At 45.3% G+C, this 18,627-nt stretch overlaps 1 protein-coding gene across 4 annotated transcripts in view; it reads left to right on the top strand.

Moving 5' to 3' along the window:
* NIPBL (NIPBL cohesin loading factor) overlaps positions 1-18,627 on the top strand; it is a 1,214,062-nt gene that overhangs the window by 551,212 nt on the left and 644,223 nt on the right. For all 4 annotated transcript variants that reach the window (XM_029578690.1, XM_029578673.1, XM_029578682.1 and 1 more), the window contains one exon: positions 2,603-2,689. In XM_029578690.1, the coding sequence (XP_029434550.1) occupies positions 2,603-2,689 (87 nt within the window). The remainder of the gene's footprint in view (positions 1-2,602; positions 2,690-18,627) is intronic.

Raw genomic sequence — 18,627 nt, 5'->3', positions numbered from 1 at the left:
TTGATCCCAACTGGCTGGGCAGGGCTGTTACTAAGCAGACTCTTTCCACCTGGCTAGTGGAATGTATCGCTTTCTGCTATGACTAGGCTGGACTGCACCTGGAGGGCCATGACACAGCGCACTCTGTAAGGGCCATGGCAACATCTGTGGCCCACCTGCGTGCTATTCCATTGGGAGAGATCTGCAGGGCTGCAATGTGGAGTTCTGTCCACACTTTCGCTGTGCACTATTGTCTGTACAGGGATGGGCGGCAGGATAGCAGTTTCGGCCAATCTGTCCTGAGAAACCTTTTTCAGCTGTGAACTCTCCCACTGTGGGCCCCTGGTCTTTAATTCAGGCTCTCCCCGCTGTTACCAACAGCACCTCTGTTGTGCCCGTTGGCACCTGGTTTGGTGTCTGTTGGTCTTGCAGGTTCAGGTCCAGCTGTAGCTAGGTATTCACCCATGTGTGAGGACTACCATTCTGCTTGTCCTAGGAGAAAGCGCAGTTGCTTACCTGTAAAAGGTGTTCTCCTAGGACAGCAGGATGTTAGTCCTCACAAAACCCGTCTGCTGCCCCATAGAGTTGGGTTCTCCTAGTTGTTTTTTTGCTTTTATTGTATCTACTTACAAGACTGAAGAGAGACCCCACATGGATGCAGGGATAGTGGCATGCTAGGCATGCTCAGTGTGCCAGCCAAAGTTTCTAGAAACTTTGACAGACGTTTTCCCTGACGGGCTCCATATGATGATGTCACCCAAGTATGAGGACTAACATCCTGCTGTCCTAGGAAAACACCTGTTACAGATAAGCAACCGTGCCTTTTTTTTTTTTTTTTGTTTCTTTTAACCCAAATAGACCTGGGTTTGCTATAGCTATAATGTCTAATTGGTTAGTGGATTGCCTGTCTTTCTGTTTGGCCCAGGCGGGCTTGACTCTGGAAGGGCATGTAGAGGCTTACAGTGTTTGAAGCATGGCGATGTCAGTAGACTACCTGAGATCTGCTTCCATACAAGAGATTTTCAAGGTTATGATGTTGTGTTGCCCCCTTTACATTCACATCCCTTTATTGATCAATCTGTCCTGAAAGGTCTGTTTGAGGTTTAGAATCTAACTTCATCCCCCACCGGGCCCTGTTTTTATTATTTTATTATTGTCCTATAAATGTTTATATATATACCCAATATATATACCCAGTCTTATATATATATATATATATATATATATATATAATATATATAATATATATATAATATATATATATAAAATATATATAATATATATATATAAAATATATATAATATATATATAAAATATATATAATATATATATATAAAATATATATAATATATATATATAAAATATATATAATATATATTATATATATATATATACCCAGTCTTAAAAATCAAATACCCAGCCTTATACCTATCACCTATTTCCTTAGCCAACATTTGGCTCCGTAGCATTTACGTTATGTTATTAACCCCATATATCTGTATCCAAGTTCCTGCTACCTGTTCATTGTAAGACATTAACTTGTCAATGTTTCTGTTTAGAATGTAAACCGAATTGATCAGTAACTCTGTTATTGGAAAGTCGGTATATAAAAGTGCTAAATAAAATAAATAAATATATATATATATATATAGATAGATAGATATATATATATATATATATATATATATAATGTTATATATTTATAATTATATATCTATAGTTTTCTTTTTTAGGACAATAATAAAATGTTGCCAACATAAACATTTTAATTAGTTGGCACTCTTTCTGAATTTTCTCCCTTTTTTTTGTTCAGGGCAATCTGTAGGTAGGTATTCCCCCTACCTCTGAGGACTATATATCCCATTTGGCCTTAGAGAAAATTTATTTATTTTATTTATTTATTTTAAGTTTTTCTATACCGGCATTCGCAATAGATATCGCATCATGTCGGTTTACAATTAACAAGTAGATAGGTAACAAAAAAGGTAAGAAACATTTATCTTAATAATAATAGTAATCGTTGTAGTAATAATAATAATAAAAAACATTAAACAAGAGAAGGTTAAGGTATGCAGTTACAATAAAACAAGGGAGTGATACAACTTGGAGCATAGAAAAGAAGCTGGGGATTAAATAGAGAGAACGTAAATGTCAGTCAATGTGCTTAAAGCATTAATGAATTTATAAAAAAAAAAAAAAAAAAAAAAGTTGCTTGTCTGTAATAGGTGTTCACTGAAGAAGACAGGATATCAGTCCTCACAGAACTCATCGGCCTCTCCTAGGAGTTCTCATCTCATTTGAAAACTATATACCAATCTTGAGGACACCATGTGATAGCCATGATGCAGAATGTCTTGCACATGCTCAGTATGGTTTAAAGAAAACTCTAGAAAGCTATGCAGTCTTTGCACCAACCACAGCTGTATCGGACTACATCACCCACTAGTGAGGACTGGCATCCTGCTGTCCTCTGAGAACACCTGTTACAGGTAAGCAACTTTTGCTGTATATACCCTACATACCTCCTTCCACCACATTGAGATTCAAGATAAGAAATACATATTGGTAAATGTGGTGTCATTTTTGCTGCTGTCCAAGTCACTTCCTTTTGCTTTCTTTACAGCTACCAACAGAAAAAACAGTTAAAGTATTGAACATACTGGAGAAGAATATTCAAGATGGGTCAAAGCTTTCTACGCTGCTAAACCATGTGAGTTTCCAATCCATATAACATCCCTGGACTCAGTTACCATGTTATTTTAGTTCCTTTAAAATGTTTTTAAATGCCTTTACCATGAACAATGGCATGGTATCCATGTACAGTCACTTGCTTATTTTGATAAAATCTACAATTGATATTACTGTTAACCATATGAATGTTTTACATTGTAGAGAAAATTTACTCCTTACTGTCAAGAAAAAACTAATACTATTTTGGGGATTTTCAGATCCCATAAATCAAAATAGGTGCAGTTCTAAGGTCCTTTACAACTCTGACTCAAATAAACAATGAATAGTATAAAGTGACTGTTTAAAAACATAATTTAACTTTTAATTGAAATTTTATTTAGTAAAAAAAAACCAAGGAAAACCCTTATTTCCTGTGAAAACACATTTTTATGTTTTATATTCTTGGGGAAAAAACTTTTTTTGGAATATACTTTTTTGTTTCAGTGACTCAAAAATATTAAGTAATATACTTATATCAACATGAATTTTTTCATTGAACGTAATCCGAGCAGTTTTATGATAGTTATGTGCCCTCTGTGTACAAACATTTTGCAGTCCTCACAACATCTTTGTGATGTGTGATCTGCTGTTTTGGGGAAATACTGGGATTTTGTAGTCTAGTACAGGCCATGCAGTTCTTTTGGCTTGGTCAGATTATTATTGTAGTCCATAATAAATGGTTTTCTTTCCTCTCCAAATACTGTAATGACATAATGCATTGTTGATGGCAACATTATTGCTTTAGACTTCCTGAGCACATAGGAAACTAAGCTGAGATCCTTATCAAAAGCAAAGATTGATAAGAATTTCTCTTTCTCACAGGACAAGCAGGATGGTAGTCCTCACATATGGGTGACATCACAGGATGGAGCCCAATCACAGAAAACTTCTGTCAGTTTCCAGAACTTTGACTGGCCCCTATTGGGCATGCCCAGCATGGCACTAACCCTGCAGCCAGCAGAGGTCCCCCTTCAGTCTTCTTTTCTCCGCTCAGCAGTAGCCTCGCAGTTAAGGAGCTCTGCAGAGATTCCTGACAGGAATTTTCCTCATGGAATTACTAAGTTATTTGCCCCACAGGGGTCTCTCCTCTAACTTTTTCAAGCTGCGGTGCTCCGGTAAGTTTTTACCCATTTTTCGTCGATTACCGTCGAGTTTGGCCCTCATGGCCTACTGGCCGTCGACCGTACTGCGGCTAAATTGTTTTCCATGCCCATGGCGTTGGAGTTCCGTCGGTGCCCAGACTGTAGTCGCAACATGTCCATCACAGACCCCCATAAAGTCTGTGTAATGTGTCTTGGACGAGAGCATGATGTCTTGACCTGCACGAAATGTGCCCTAATGACACCAAAAGGTCGCAAGGCCAGAATGGAGAAGATAGAACTTCTCTTCCGTGCTCAAGCCCCGACTATGTCCATTGCATCGACGTCATCAGAACTGGCACTGTCAACTTCGCGCCAGCATCGTCCACAGGCTGGTGACCGTCCGGCATCGATGACATCTCGGCCTTCTTCACCCTCTACTCCCCCTTAGGACCAAGGGGATTGTAGAGACAAACATCGACATCGAAAGTCTCGACCATTGAGAGAGCGAAATCATAGACCTCGCCATCGTCTAAGCTGCCGTCGAAGAAACCTCATCCAGAAAAGGCACCGACCTTTTCGGCGACCGGGTCACCGAGGCAACCCTCCCCTGATGGGGCATTGGGAGCCACGACTCCACCTTTAATGGTGGTCCCTCCGGCTTTGCCTCTGCCTCCTCCTTCTGTTCTGGAGCCGGGGCTGCTTGCTCCAGGTCTCCGAAAAGATCTGGACCGGATAGTTCAGGAGGCCATCGACAAGGTGATGCAACGACTCCAGGTTCCTCCGGCACCGACACCGGTACCGATTGCGGAACCAATCACCGACCCGATTCCGGCAGTGTTGGCACTGCTGCTCTCCAGGATGGAAGCGCTCATAGCCGCTTTTCCACCAATGGACCCTGGGTCACCGATGGCGCCGGTGCCCTCCCCGCTCACTCTGTCATCAGGAGGAGAAACGCCGTTTCGCATCCCTCCTTCGGGAGTTCTGCCTCAGCCATCGATGCCGATACGTCCGGCGCCACTGAGCCATCCACCAATGCCTTCGATGCCTTCATCTGTGCCTCTGATTATTCCTTCGATTCCTTCGAAGCCTAGACCAGGACCTTCAGGTATCCCACCATCCCGTCCCCCTCTACATCCTAGAGGGGCAGGTGCTGATCCCTATGATACCTGGACTGATGATTCCTCACCAGACGCCGATGATTTGCCTTCATCACCTCACCCACTGAAAGTAGAAAGCATTCTCCTCCAGAGGACCTTTCCTTTATACATTTTTTGAAGGAAATGTCTGAATTGATTCCCTTGAAATTACAGACTAAACAGGATGATAGGCATCAGATGATGGAGTTGCTCCAATTCCTGGATGCTCCCAAGGTAATAACCTCCATCCCTATCCACCAGGTTCTTCTGGATCTCCTGAAGAAGAACTGGGAACATCCTGGCTCCATTCCACAGAAAAGCTGACACTACCTATTTGGTGTGGTCAGTTCCGGGCTTTCAGAAACCATAATTGGATCACCAATCTGTAGTGGTAAAATCGGCTCAGAAGAGAGCAAAGAGGTCAAAGCCTCATACTTCTTTTCCCCCTGGCAAGGAACAGAATTTTCTAGATGCCATTGGCCGCAGAGTCTACCAAGGCTCAATGCTCATCTCCCGAATTGCCGCTTATCAGCTCTATATGACCCAATATAATAGGGTCATTTTCAAGCAGATAACAAGACCTGACAGACTCCCTGCCTCAGCAATTTCAGGATCAGCTCCAAACCCTAGTAAACAAGGGTTTTGAGGCAGGCAAGCATGAGATCAGATCATCTTATGATATCTTTGATACTGCTACAAGGGTATCTGCAGCTGCTATTTCGGCGAGAAGGTGGGCCTGGCTTAAGTCTTCTGACCTTCGCCCTGAGGTACAAGACAGGTTATCTGACCTGCCCCGTGTAGGAGATAATCTGTTTGGCGAACAGATTCAACGGATGATGGCGGAACTTAAGGACCATCATGAGACCCTAAGACAGCTCTCTCTGATGCCTTCTGACTATTCTTCTAAACAGCCCTTCAGAAAGGACTCTAAAAAGTCATTCTTCCGCCCGAAGAAGTCCTACCTGCCACCAACCAGAGCCCGTGCCACGAGACCCTTTCAAAAAGCACAATCTCGTCAAACATGTAAACAAAAACTGCAAGCAGCTCCTCAGCCAGGGCCTGCTTCAGGTTTTTGACTTCCATCTAGAGAACAGCAGCAGCCAGCTTCCATTGCCTCATATACTAGTGGGAGGTCGATTGTGTCACTTCCACAACATATGGCACTCAATCACCTCAGACCAATGGGTACTGGCAATAATTGCTCAGGGTTACCATCTGAACTTTCTCTCCGTGCCACCAGACTCCCCACCTCTACCAATGTGGAGAACATCCGATCACTCCATCCATCTGGATCAAGAGGTCTCCCTCCTTCTCTAGTCCAAGACAATAGAACCCCATACCCTACTCTCAGCAAGGTCTAGGATTCTATTCCTGGTACTTTCTAATCCCCAAAAACTCAGGAGGCGTTCATCCTATTCTGGACCTACGGGCCCTCAACAAGTACCCCCAGCGAGAGAAATTCAAAATGGTAACCTTAGGCTCGCTTCTTCCTCTTCTACAAAGAGGAGACTGGCTCTGCTCTCTGGACCTCCAGGATGCATAAACTCATAATGCGATAACTCCATCTCATAGCAAATACCTGAGGTTTATAGTAGGCCCCAAGCACTATCAATACCGAGTGCTTCCATTCGGCCTAGCATCTGCGCCATGAGTCTTCACAAAATGCCTCGTAGTAGTTACAGCCTTCCTCAGGACCCAAGGTGTTCACGTCTTCCCCTTTGTAGACGACTGGTTAATCAAGGCGCCCACTCAGCAAGCTGCTCTGTCGTCCCTCAATCTAACCTTACACACTCTAATTTCATTAGGATTTCTCGTCAACTATGACAAATCCTACTTAGTCCCATTTCAAACCTTGTCGTTCATTGGGGCAGACTTGGACACCTTGCAGGCAAAGGCTTTCCTGCCTCGACAGTGAGCCCTCACTCTCGTGTCTCTTGCACACCAGATGCAGTCTCAGCACTCTGTTACTGCCCACCACTTTCTCATCCTCCTGGGACACATGGCGTCCTCAGTTCAGGTCACACCAGTGGTCCGTTTGGCCATGAGAGTCATGCAGTGGACTCTAAGGTCTCAATGGACTCAAAGCATTCAGCCCCTGTCGACCATTGTCCATGTAACCGACTCGCTCCATCAGTCTCTAGCCTGGTGGAAAATTCAGATCAAACTCCTCCGGGGCTTGCCCTTTCAGGCTTCAGACCCTCAATTAATTCTCACCACTGATGCTCCCAACCTCGGATGGGGAGCCCATGTGGCCAATCTGCAAACACAAGGCTCTTGGTCAACGGAGGAAGCCAAACACCAAATACATTTCCTGGAGCTTCGAGCAATCAGATATGCTCTCAGGTCATTTCAGGATCGCCTCTCAAATCAAGTTATCCTGATCCAGACAGACAACTAGGTGGCCATGTGGTACATCAACAAACAGGGAGACACGGGGTCCTTCCTTCTGTGCCAGGAGGCTGCACAGATATGGGCGGAAGCTCTCTCCCATTTGATGTACCTCAGGGCCAGCTTGTCGGGAGTGGACAATGTGTTGGCAGACAAATGAGTCGCACCTTTCAACTGCACGAGTGGTCTCTCAACCACTCGGTGGCGAACTCCATCTTCCAACAATGGAGATATCCTCAGATAGACCTCTTTGCGTCTCCTCAAAACCGCAAAGTAGAGAAATTCTGCTCTCTCATTTGCAGCAAACACTCTCAGCCCAGAGACGCATTCTCCCCCTCGTGGGCAACTGGTCTACTCTACGCATTTCCTCCACTTCCTCTTCTCTCGAAGACTCTCTTGAAGTTATGTCAGGACAAGGGAGCCATGATCCTGATAGCACCTCACTGGCCACGCCAAGTGTGGTTTCCAATACTGCAGAATCTCTCCATTCGCATGCACATTCCCTTGGGAAAGGACCCCACTTCTGATCACTCAGAACGACGGGTGCCTACGCCACCCCAATCTTCAAGCTTTGTCCCTGACGGCATGGATGTTGAAAGGTTAATCCTTCAGCCACTTAACCTTTCTGAACCAGTTTCCCGTGTCTTGATTGCTTCACAGAAGCCTTGCACAAGAAAAGCTTATTCGTACAAATGGAACAGTTTCACGTCATGGTGCCCTTCTCAGTCCCTTGACCCCTTTACCTGTCCAATCACGAAATTTTTGGACTATCTCTGGCACTTATCAGAGTCAGGTCTAAAAACGTCTTCCATCAGAATGCATGTCAGTGCGGTAGCCACCTTCCATATAGGTGTCGGGGATGTTCTTATATCAGTACAACCCCTTGTAACATGTTTTCTGAAAGGCTTGCTTCACCTCAAGCCTCCACTGCATCCTCCAGCCCCTTCTTGGGACCTTAACCTAGTTTTGGGTCTGCTCATGAAACCACCATTCGAACCTCTTCACTTCTGTGAATTTCGATATCTCACATGGAAAGTGATTTTTCTTTTGGCAATCACTTCCGCTCGCAGAGTTAGTGAATTACACGCCCTAGTTACCTATCCGCCTTACACTAAACTTCTGCAGGACCGGGCAGTACTCCGCACTCACCCTAAATTCTTACCCAAGGTAGTTTCAGATTTTCATATAAATCAATCCATCTTACTACCTACCTTTTTTTCCAGGCCCCATTCCAACCCAGGAGAGCAGGCTCTGCATACCCTTGACTGTAAACGGGCTCTAGCGTTCTACCTAGACCGTACAGCTGCCCACAGGAAAAGCACTCAATTGTTCGTCTCTTTCCATCCTAATAAATTAGGGCAGCCTGTGGGTAAGCAGACTCTCTCTCCTCCTGATTACCAGACTGCATATCCTTTTGCTTTCAGCAAGCGGGCATTCCGTTTCAAGACCGTGTTAAAGCACACTCTGTGAGGGCGACTTCAGTAGCACATCTACGATCGGTGCCGCTTCCTGACATTTGCAGGGCTGCCACCTGGATTTCTCTCCACACCTTTGCAGCCCACTATTGCTTGGACAAAGCCGGAAGACTAGATTCCATCTTCGGCCAGTCTGTCCTTCATAACCTATTTACAATGTGATGTACCAACATCCCTCCACCTGCCTGTTAGGGTTCAGGATGCCCTCGGCCAAATTTTATCCCAGTCCTAGTGCCTTGCACACCTGGATACATTTGGTGCATTTCTCAGACATCCTCAGCTCGGTACTCACCCATATGTGAGGACTACCATCCTGCTTGTCCTGTGAGAAAGTAAATGTTGCTTACCTGTAACAGGTGTTCTCACAGGACAGCAGGATGTTAGTCCTCACGAAACCCGCCCGCCGCCCTGCGGTATTGGGTTCGTTACGTTTCTTATTTTATTTTTCGGCACTGCCTGTAGCTTTTAAACAAGACTGAAGGGGGACCCCTGCTGGCTGCAGGATTAGTGCCATGCTGGGCATGCCCAGTAGGGGCCAGTCAAAGTTCTGGAAACTTTGACAGAAGTTTTCCGTGATTGGGCTCCATCCTGTGATGTCACTCATATGTGAGGACTAACATCATGCTGTCCTGTGAGAACCTCCTGTTACAGATAACATTTGCTTTTGTAGGATCAAGCTTCATTTCATTTTCGATGTTCCACCTTCAGCTTCATTTACTAATTTTAACCATTGTCTCTTGACCTTTATGTTTATCTTGATTAGATTGTAAGCTCTATTGAGCAAGGAATGTTTTTTGTGTCTTTTTAAATGCTAAGTAGTAGTACTATTTTTCCTGATGGTACCCTGCTAGGTTAAGTTTTCACTTAATTTTTCTGTTCAATCTGTGTAATTTAAAAAGTTTTCACCCACAGCATTACTTCCTGATTTCTACCAGGGTTGAATAAGTTTTTGTACAACATGGCTATCTGTTTGTGGTGTTCTTCTCCACCTTCTTTACCCAAGTAAAGATCCCTATTCAGGGGGCAAGATTTGCTGCATCAAAGCACCACCAAGAATTGTTCCCATATTTTGAAGGTTTGATGGGCATTTAATATCTAACGAGACAGTGACTCTTGATAGCTACCTGCTGCTTGTCCACAGATGCATCAATGAGACACAAACTATTTTCGAAATTTTCCACAAATAATGTCCATCCACCACAGAAGGCAGAAAATTTCCTACAGTTCTCCTTCCCTTCCATGTAATTTTATTATCAAAATGCATGTGCACAACTGTTCATTAGAATCTTTCCAGGTTGATTGTAAAACAGAAACAGACACCCTATGTGTGGCGACTACAATTTGTTCAGGGTTTCATGCCCTCCATGAAACAAGCTATTCAAAATGACCAGCTGCTTCCATGTTTTTATATTATCAGAATTACTTTTTTATATTATCAGAATGACTTTTGTTCCACTCTCTGAACTTGCACAGATAGTGATAAAATATTGTCAAACATAAATAGGGCAAATGTTTCTGAAATAGTGTCCCCTCCCACCCCAGCTTGATAATGTTGAGCCACCTTGTTCATGAATAATATCTTTAGCCATTAGTTTGCTACAAACCTGCTGTGGAGCTTTTGCCACAGCCTGCCATTTCTGCTTCTCAAGGTGGCAGCATCTGTGATGATCTCAGGGTGGTGGCTCTGGTTCCCTGGATTGCCTCTACTATGCTGGACACAAAATGCTCCTTTTCTTCATATAACTGGAGGACTTTGTATCTTGGCTGCTGGCACCACTAACGTCTCTCCACTGCTGGATGAACTTTCATGGGAAATGGGATCATCGGTTTCAGAGCAATCATCACCCCCACCCCACCCCCCCCCCACCCCGCAGATCATCATCATTGAAATATCCCTCAAATAATGAATCATTGCTAACATCTGTGAAAAATAGCATGATCATTTCTTCAGACATGCAGCTCAGTTTCTTGACTCCTTGGACCGTAGAAAGAAAAAAACAATGCTTTACAATGATTTGTAAGACACAGGATAACATTACATCCCTCAACCTCATGAAAAACTCGTAAGCATGGCATTTATTTATTTTTATTTTTGAGATAGACTTGCCAAGCCAAAAATATGACTGGCTTCCCACTCCCTAGGAAAATGCAGGCAGAAGCAGACTCTTCTATTACCCACTTTAACTCCATGGCACAGAATCAGTCAGAAGAACTTACTATTGAGAGAGTCCATTGTTTCTAAGATCTGGCTTCTTTCCATATAGATTCCATCCTCTTCCTTGCTTCTCATTCCTTGATGTACTAATAAATTAAAGAAGCCCATGCTTTCGTGCAGTAAGAAAGAATGAATGTGACTTTTTTTGAGATGTTAAAGAGGTGATGACTTGGCTTTCTAGAATCAGGAAGATCATCATAAGACTATTGATAGGAGCAAGGTGGTGGACGTGTGGTAGTCTTCTGCAGTACTGGTATCGCCTATTTATATATATATATATATTTTTTTTAGCTTTCATGCTTACTGTGTCAGTGATGAAGAGGAGAGGCAGAACTCGCATCTTTCCAACTGAGCCATCAATGGCCCCTGCTCCTGGGGACACAGACCACTTAGTTTGCTGTGGCTAGGATCAGCTAGGTACCTCCGGAGGCAGGACACTTGAAGGATCAGTGGGGGAAAGATTGTTGCTGACCCTTGAATGTTTCCTTGAGCCCAGAGAAATGAAAGACACTGGTGGAGCCAGTGCTTGGGGTTGTTGGAGGCTTCAGGCAGGTGTAGTCCCCCAGTGGTGATATCACACAGAGACCTTGGCTCAGTCGCACTCGGGAGGATGTGAGCCATTGCAAGCTGGATGACCCACAGGAGACAGCGTGTAATGGTAAATGAAATCTTTTCTGAATAGAGAACAGTGTTAAGTGGAATGCCACAAGAATCAGTTTTGGGACCGGTTCTGTACAAGATCTTCATGAACAATATTGCAGAAGGGCTAGCAAGAAAAGTTTGTCTTTTTGTGGATGATATGAAGATCTGCAACAGAGTGGACATACTTGAAGGAGTGAACAGAATGAAAAGTGATTTAAGAAGCCTTGAAGAATGGTAGCTGGGTTACATTGCCAAGAAGTGCAGAGTCATGCACCTGGGGTGCATAATCCAGAAGAGTTGTATGTGATTGGGGGTGGAGCAGAAGACTAATGTGCATGGATCAGGAGAGTGACCTTTGGATAATAGTGTCTGGCAATCTGAAGGCAGCAAAGCAATGTGACAAGTTAATTGCTAAAGCCAGAAGGATGATGGGCTGCATAGAGAGAAAATACCAGTAAGAAAAAGGAAATGATAATGCCCTTGTTTGAAAAATGCCTATTTCCAAGGATAAAACATTGTTTTATCCGTGGACAAGAAGCCACACAAGAGAGTGATATCATCCGACAGCGCTGGCCTGAATGCACTCTCTACTAGAAGGAAAATCCTTTCTGAGCATGCATAGGAGTTCCTGAGGGAGTCTTAAATCTTTTTTTTCTTCTGCTGCTGTGGTAAGACACGCATTGCTCTCTCTGTAACCAATCCGACAACATTTTTTCATATTGACACTTTTTCTAGTTTTCCTCAGATTGTTTCTTTTTTACCTAGGTTTTGCCATCGAGTCTCCAAATAAAAAAATTAGTCATGTCAGGAAGAACTCCATTCAAGCACTATATCAACTGAAGACACAAGATGGTCACCGCTGACCTGCATGATATATAAGAACATGCCAAACTGGGTCAGACCAAGGGTCCATCAAGCCCAGCATCCTGTTTCCAACAGTGGCCAACCCAGGCCATAAGAACCTGGCAAGTACCCAAAAACTAAGTCTATTCCATGTTACCATGATGTCTGCTTTAGATGTTTAGAGTGTTCCCACATTTCTTCAGAATGTGAAACATGTGCCAGGATGCCTCCAAGAACTGAGGAGTATAAACAGCTTAAACGTTTTCAGTGTCATCTTCACCAGAAGGAGTATAGTACTTGACTTCAAGGGGACAAGAGCCTAAAAATATGCGAAGGTTCGTCCAAGTCACCTGGCATAAAAGAAAGAGTTCTACTACTAGTACTCATTCCCAAAGGGTGAAAAGAAAACATACCTCACATCATTGATTAGATCATAAGGGATCTTCAACAACAGAGAAGGTACCACTATCATCCACCTAATATCAGCACTCAAAACTTCTGAAGTCATTGAAGTCTGTACTGAAATTGACTCCTACAGTGTCCTTGGCACTGAGACTGCATAATCATTGGTGTCAAAAGCAGCACTGTTCCAATGGAAGAAAAAAAAGCATATCTGCACAAAAAACTCCATTGGCTCAGAAAAAGCCAACCATATCAACGCCAAAAAAGATACTGGCACAAATGTCAAAACCAGTATCATTTTCTGTTCGGGTACCTGAATCGGACACCCCTTCAGCAACTTTTCCATCTAATAAAGACAGCACAATGTTTGTGCAGAGAATATGGTAGGATTTTATTCACCATTAGATAAAAGAAAATAGCTCCTCCTCCTGAGGAATGTTCACCAGTTCTATAGAGGACAGTGGGAAAACTATTATCTCCATCTCATATCCATCCCTTACAAAAAAAAAAAAAAAAGAGCAGACAAAGGAGCCTCACGCATTTCACTCTGTTTTATTTCAGTTCATATAAAAGATTTCAGACACAGTATCTTATCATTATCTCCATCTTACTCTGTTCTAGACTCTCCAGGAATTCCAGAAGATCCTAACCCAGAAACAGAAAGGAGCAATTCTCTTCCAGAAGCCATTCGTTTTCAACTTTCATACAAAAGATGGCAGATTCCTTACCCTTTGCAATACAGGAGGTTCTCACAGGACAAGCAGGATGGTAGTCCTCACATATGGGTGACATCATCAGGATGGAGCCCAATCACGGAAAACTTCTGTCAGAGTTTCCAGAACTTTGACTGGCCCCTACTGGGCATGCCCAGCATGGCACTAACCCTGCAGCCAGCAGGGGTCCCCCTTCAGTCTTCTTTTTTCCGCACAGCAGTAGCCTCGCGGTTTAGGAGCTCTGAAGAGATTCCTGACAGGAATTTTCCTCACGGACTTATTTAAAATTATTTTGCCCCACAAGGGTCCCTCCTCTAACTTTTCTCAGGCCGCGGTACTCCGGTAAGTTTTTCACCGTTTTTCGTCGATTACCGTCTAGTTTCGCCCTCGCGGCCTACTGGTCGTCGACCGTACCACGGCTCAATTTTTTCTATGGCCATGGCATCGGGTTTTCGTCGGTGCCCGGACTGTACTCGCACCATATCTATCACAGACCCTCATGGAGTCTGTGTAATGTATTTAGGCTGTGAGCATGATGTCCTGACTTGCACCAAATGTGCCCTTATGACACCAAAAGGTCGCAAAGCTAGAATGGAGAAGATGGGACTCCTTTTCCGTGCTCACACCCAACGCCGTCCATCACATCGACGTCATCGGAACCGGCACCGTCGAAGTCGCACCACCATCGACAACCATCCGGTGACCACCCGCCATCGAAGTCTTCACGGCCATCGACTCCCGTTTCGCCCCCTCAAGATCGAGGGGATCGAAGGGAGAAACATCGCCATCGGCATCATAAGTCTCGGACCGTCGAGGGAGCGAAATCATCGACCTCGCCAACGCCCGAGCCACCATCGAAGAAGCCCCGTCCAGGAACGGCACCGACCACTCCTGCGACTGGGACATCGAGGCCACCCTCACCCGATCGGGGTTTGGGTGTCGCGATTCCGCCTATAAATGTGGTCCCTCCGACTGTGCCTCAGCCTCCCTCAGCCTCCCTCTTCTGTCACAGAGCCGGAGCTGATTGCCCCAGGTCTCCGGGAAGAACTGGACCGGCTGGTCCAGGATTCCATCGACAAGGCGATGCAACAACTCCAGGTTCCTCCGACACTGGCACCGAGAGTAGAACCGGTCACCGACCCGATTCCAGCAGCGCTGGCACCGCTGCTATCCTGGATGGAGGCACTCATGACTGCCCTTCCACTGGTGATTCCCGGGTCTCCGATGGCTCCGGTGCGCTCCCCGATGACAGCTTCATCGGGAGGAGAAACACCGTTTCGCATTCCTCCTTCAGGGGTATTGCCTCAGCCATCGATGCCATGTCGTCCCTTGCCACAGATTCATTCATCAGGAGCGATACGCACATCGGCGCCATTGATGCCGGCACCGATGCCTCCCAGGGCGTCCACGGTGCCCTCGGTGATTCCTTCGATTTTTTTCGGAGCCTCAGCCGGGCCCTTCGGGTATCCAACCCCCTTCTCGTCCTACAGGTCAGCCTGCTGATCCTTATGACACCTGGGGTGATGATACTTCCACAGACACCGATGATTTACCTTCACCTCCTTCTCCTACTGAAAGTAGAAAGCGTTCTCCTCCAGAGGACCTCTCTTTCATTAATTTTGTGAAGGAAATGTCAGAATTGGTCCCTTTTCAGCTTCAGATGGAGCAAGATGATAGGCACCAGATGATGGAGCTTCTCCAATTCCTGGATGCCCCTAAAGTGATCACTTCTATTCCCATTCATCAAGTTCTTCTTGACCTCCTCAAAAAGAACTGGGAAAACCCTGGATCCATTGCCCCAGTACACAGAAAGGCTGACACTACTTATCTGGTACAGTCAGCCCCTGGCTTTCAAAAATCTCAGCTCGACCACCACTCAGTTGTGGTGGAATCGGCTCAAAAGAAAGCAAAAAGGATGAAACCACACTCCTCTACTCCTCCTGTCAAGGAAGAAGCCCCTCACTTCTCTGAAACCATGCCTGACCAATTCCAAGAACATCTTCAAACCCTTGTCAACAAGTGGTTTGAGGCAGGAAAGCATGAGATAAGAACAGCTTACGATATCTTCGACACCTCCACTAGAGTGTCTGCAACTGCCATTTCGGCAAGACGCTGGGTCTGGCTCAAGTCTTCTGACCTTCGCCCAGAAGTACAAGACAGGCTCTCTAACCTGCCCTGTATAGGAGATAATCTATTCGGTGAACAGATTCAGCAAATAGTGGCTGAGTTAAAGGACCATCATGAGACATCACAATGGATTCAAGCGACTCAGCCTCTGTCAACCATTGTCCACATCACCGACGCACTCTGTCCCTCGCCTGGTGGAAAGATCAGAACAATCTCCTCCAAGGACTGCCTTTTCACCTACCAGATCCTCAACTCATTCTCACCACCGATGCTTCCAACCTCGGCTGGGGAGCTCATGTGAACGATCTACAGACTCAAGGATCTTGGTCTCCAGAGGAAGCCAAATACCAGATACATTTCCTGGAGCTTCAAGCAATCAGATATGCTCTCAGAGCTTTTCAGGATTGCCTATCAAATCACGTCATCCTGATTCAGACGGACAACCAGGTGGCCATGTGGTACATCAACAAGCAGGGAGGCACAGGCTCCTTCCTTCTGTGTCAGGAAACTGTGCAGATTTGGGCGGAAGCGCTCTCCCGCTCGATGTACCTCAGAGCCACCTACTTGCCGGGAGTGCACAATGTCTTGGCAGACAAACTGAGTCATGTCTTCCAACCACACAAGTGGTCTCTCAACCCCTCGGTAGCAACCTCTCTCTTCCAGCAATGGGGTTATCCCCAAATAGACCTCTTTGCGTCCCCTCAGAACCACAAAGTGGACAATTACTACTCCCTCATTTGAAGCGAGCGCTCTCAGCCCAGAGATGCATTCTCCCTCTTGTGGACAGCCGGTCTGCTTTATGCATTCCCTCCACTTCCTCTTCTCTCAAAGACTCTCGTGAAGCTCCGTCAGGACAAGGGAGCCATGATCCTGATAGCACCTCACCAAGTGTGGCTATCAAGTGTGGCTTCCCATACTCCAGGATCTCTCCATACGCAGGCACATTCCATTGGGAACACACCCGCTTCTGATCACTCAGAACGCCGGATGTCTACGCCATCCCAATCTTCAGGCATTGTCCCTGACGGCATGGATGTTGAAGGGTTAATCCTTCAACAACTTAACCTTTCAGATTCGGTTTCTCGTGTCCTGATTGCTTCACGGAAGCCTTCCACAAGAAAGTCTTATTCATATAAATGTAAAAGGTATACATCATGGTGTTCTTCGCAATCCCTTGATCCCTTTTCCTGTCCAATCCCAAGGTTTTTGGACTATCTCTGGCATCTGTCAGAGTCAGGTCTAAAGACCTCTTCCATCAGAATGCATTTCAGTGCGGTAGCCGCCTTCCATAAAGGTGTCTGGGATGTCCCTATATCGGTACAACCCCTCGTAACACGTTTTCTTAAAGGCTTGCTCCATATCAAGCCACCTTTACGTCCTCCGGCCCCTTCTTGGGACCTTAATCTGGTTCTCAGGCGGCTCATGAAACCACCATTCGAACCTCTTCACTCCTGTGACCTGAAATATCTCACATGGAAAGTGATTTTTCTTTTGGCTATCACTTCAGCGTGCAGGGTCAGTGAGTTACAGGCCCTAGTTACCTATCTGCCTTACACTAAACTCCTACAGGACTGGGCGGTACTCCACACTCATCCTAAGTTTTTGCCTAAGGTAGTTTCGGAGTTTCACATTAATCAATCCATCATACTACCTATCTTCTTTCCCAGGCCCCACTCCAACCCAGGGGAACAGGCGCTGCATACCCTTGACTGTAAACGGGCTCTAGCATTCTACCTAGACCGTACAGTTGCCCACAGGAAGAGCACTCAGTTATTCGTCTCTTTCCATCCTAACAAATTAGGGCAACCTGTGGGTAAGTGGACTCTCTCCTCCTGGTTGGCGGACTCCATATCTTTTTGCTATCAGCAAGCAGGCATTCCTTTCCAAGACCCTGTTAAAGCACACTGTGTAAGGGCCATGGCGACTTCAGTAGCACACCTACGATCGGTGCCGCTTCCTGACATTTGCAGGGCTGCCACCTGGAGTTCTCTCCACACTTTCGCAGCCCACTATTGCTTGGACAAAGCCGGAAGACAGGATTCCATCTTCGGCCAATCTGTCCTGCGTAACCTATTTCCAACGTGACGTACCAACACCCTTCCGCCTGCCCGGTGGGGTTCAGGATGCCCTCTACCAAATTCCACCCTAGTTGTTGTGCCTGTTGCACGCCATTGGGTACATTTGGTGCATGTTCGGACATCCTCAGCTTGGTACTTACCCATATGTGAGGACTACCATCCTGCTTGTCCTGTGAGAAAGCAAGTGTTGCTTACCTGTAACAGGTGTTCTCACAGGACAGCAGGATGTTAGTCCTCACGAAATCCGCCCGCCGCCCCGCGGTGTTGGGTTCGTAACATTTTGTTTTATTTTTTCGGTACTGCCTTTAGCTATCAAATAAGACTGAAGGGGGACCCCTGCTGGCTGCAGGGTTAGTGCCATGCTGGGCATGCCCAGTAGGGGCCAGTCAAAGTTCTGGAAACTTTGACAGAAGTTTTCCGTGATTGGGCTCCATCCTGATGATGTCACCCATATGTGAGGACTAACATCCTGCTGTCCTGTGAGAACACCTGTTACAGGTAAGCAACACTTGCTAAACCGAACAATCGGAGTTAATATCTCAAAATCTTAATTTTATAAAACCTTCAAAATAACCCCTTGCAGTGCCAATGCATAAAGCCTTAAGAGCATCCTGTTTTCCAACAGTGGCCAATCCAGGCTATAAGTAGAATCAGCATTTTAAAAAAAGGCAAAAAAGTTGAAAATATTTTCCCGTGTTCCTCCTGGAAAAGACTGCAAACTCCTGGAGACTATGGAAAAGAAATTTTACTAAGCAACCATCGTTCATAGCAGAATTTTGTCGCATCAGTTTCAGATTACACAATATTTGTATATCAT

This window comes from Rhinatrema bivittatum, chromosome 1 (genome assembly GCF_901001135.1).
Source record: "Rhinatrema bivittatum chromosome 1, aRhiBiv1.1, whole genome shotgun sequence".
NCBI lineage: Eukaryota > Metazoa > Chordata > Amphibia > Gymnophiona > Rhinatrematidae > Rhinatrema > Rhinatrema bivittatum.
This window is presented reverse-complemented; position numbering and strand designations above follow the sequence as displayed.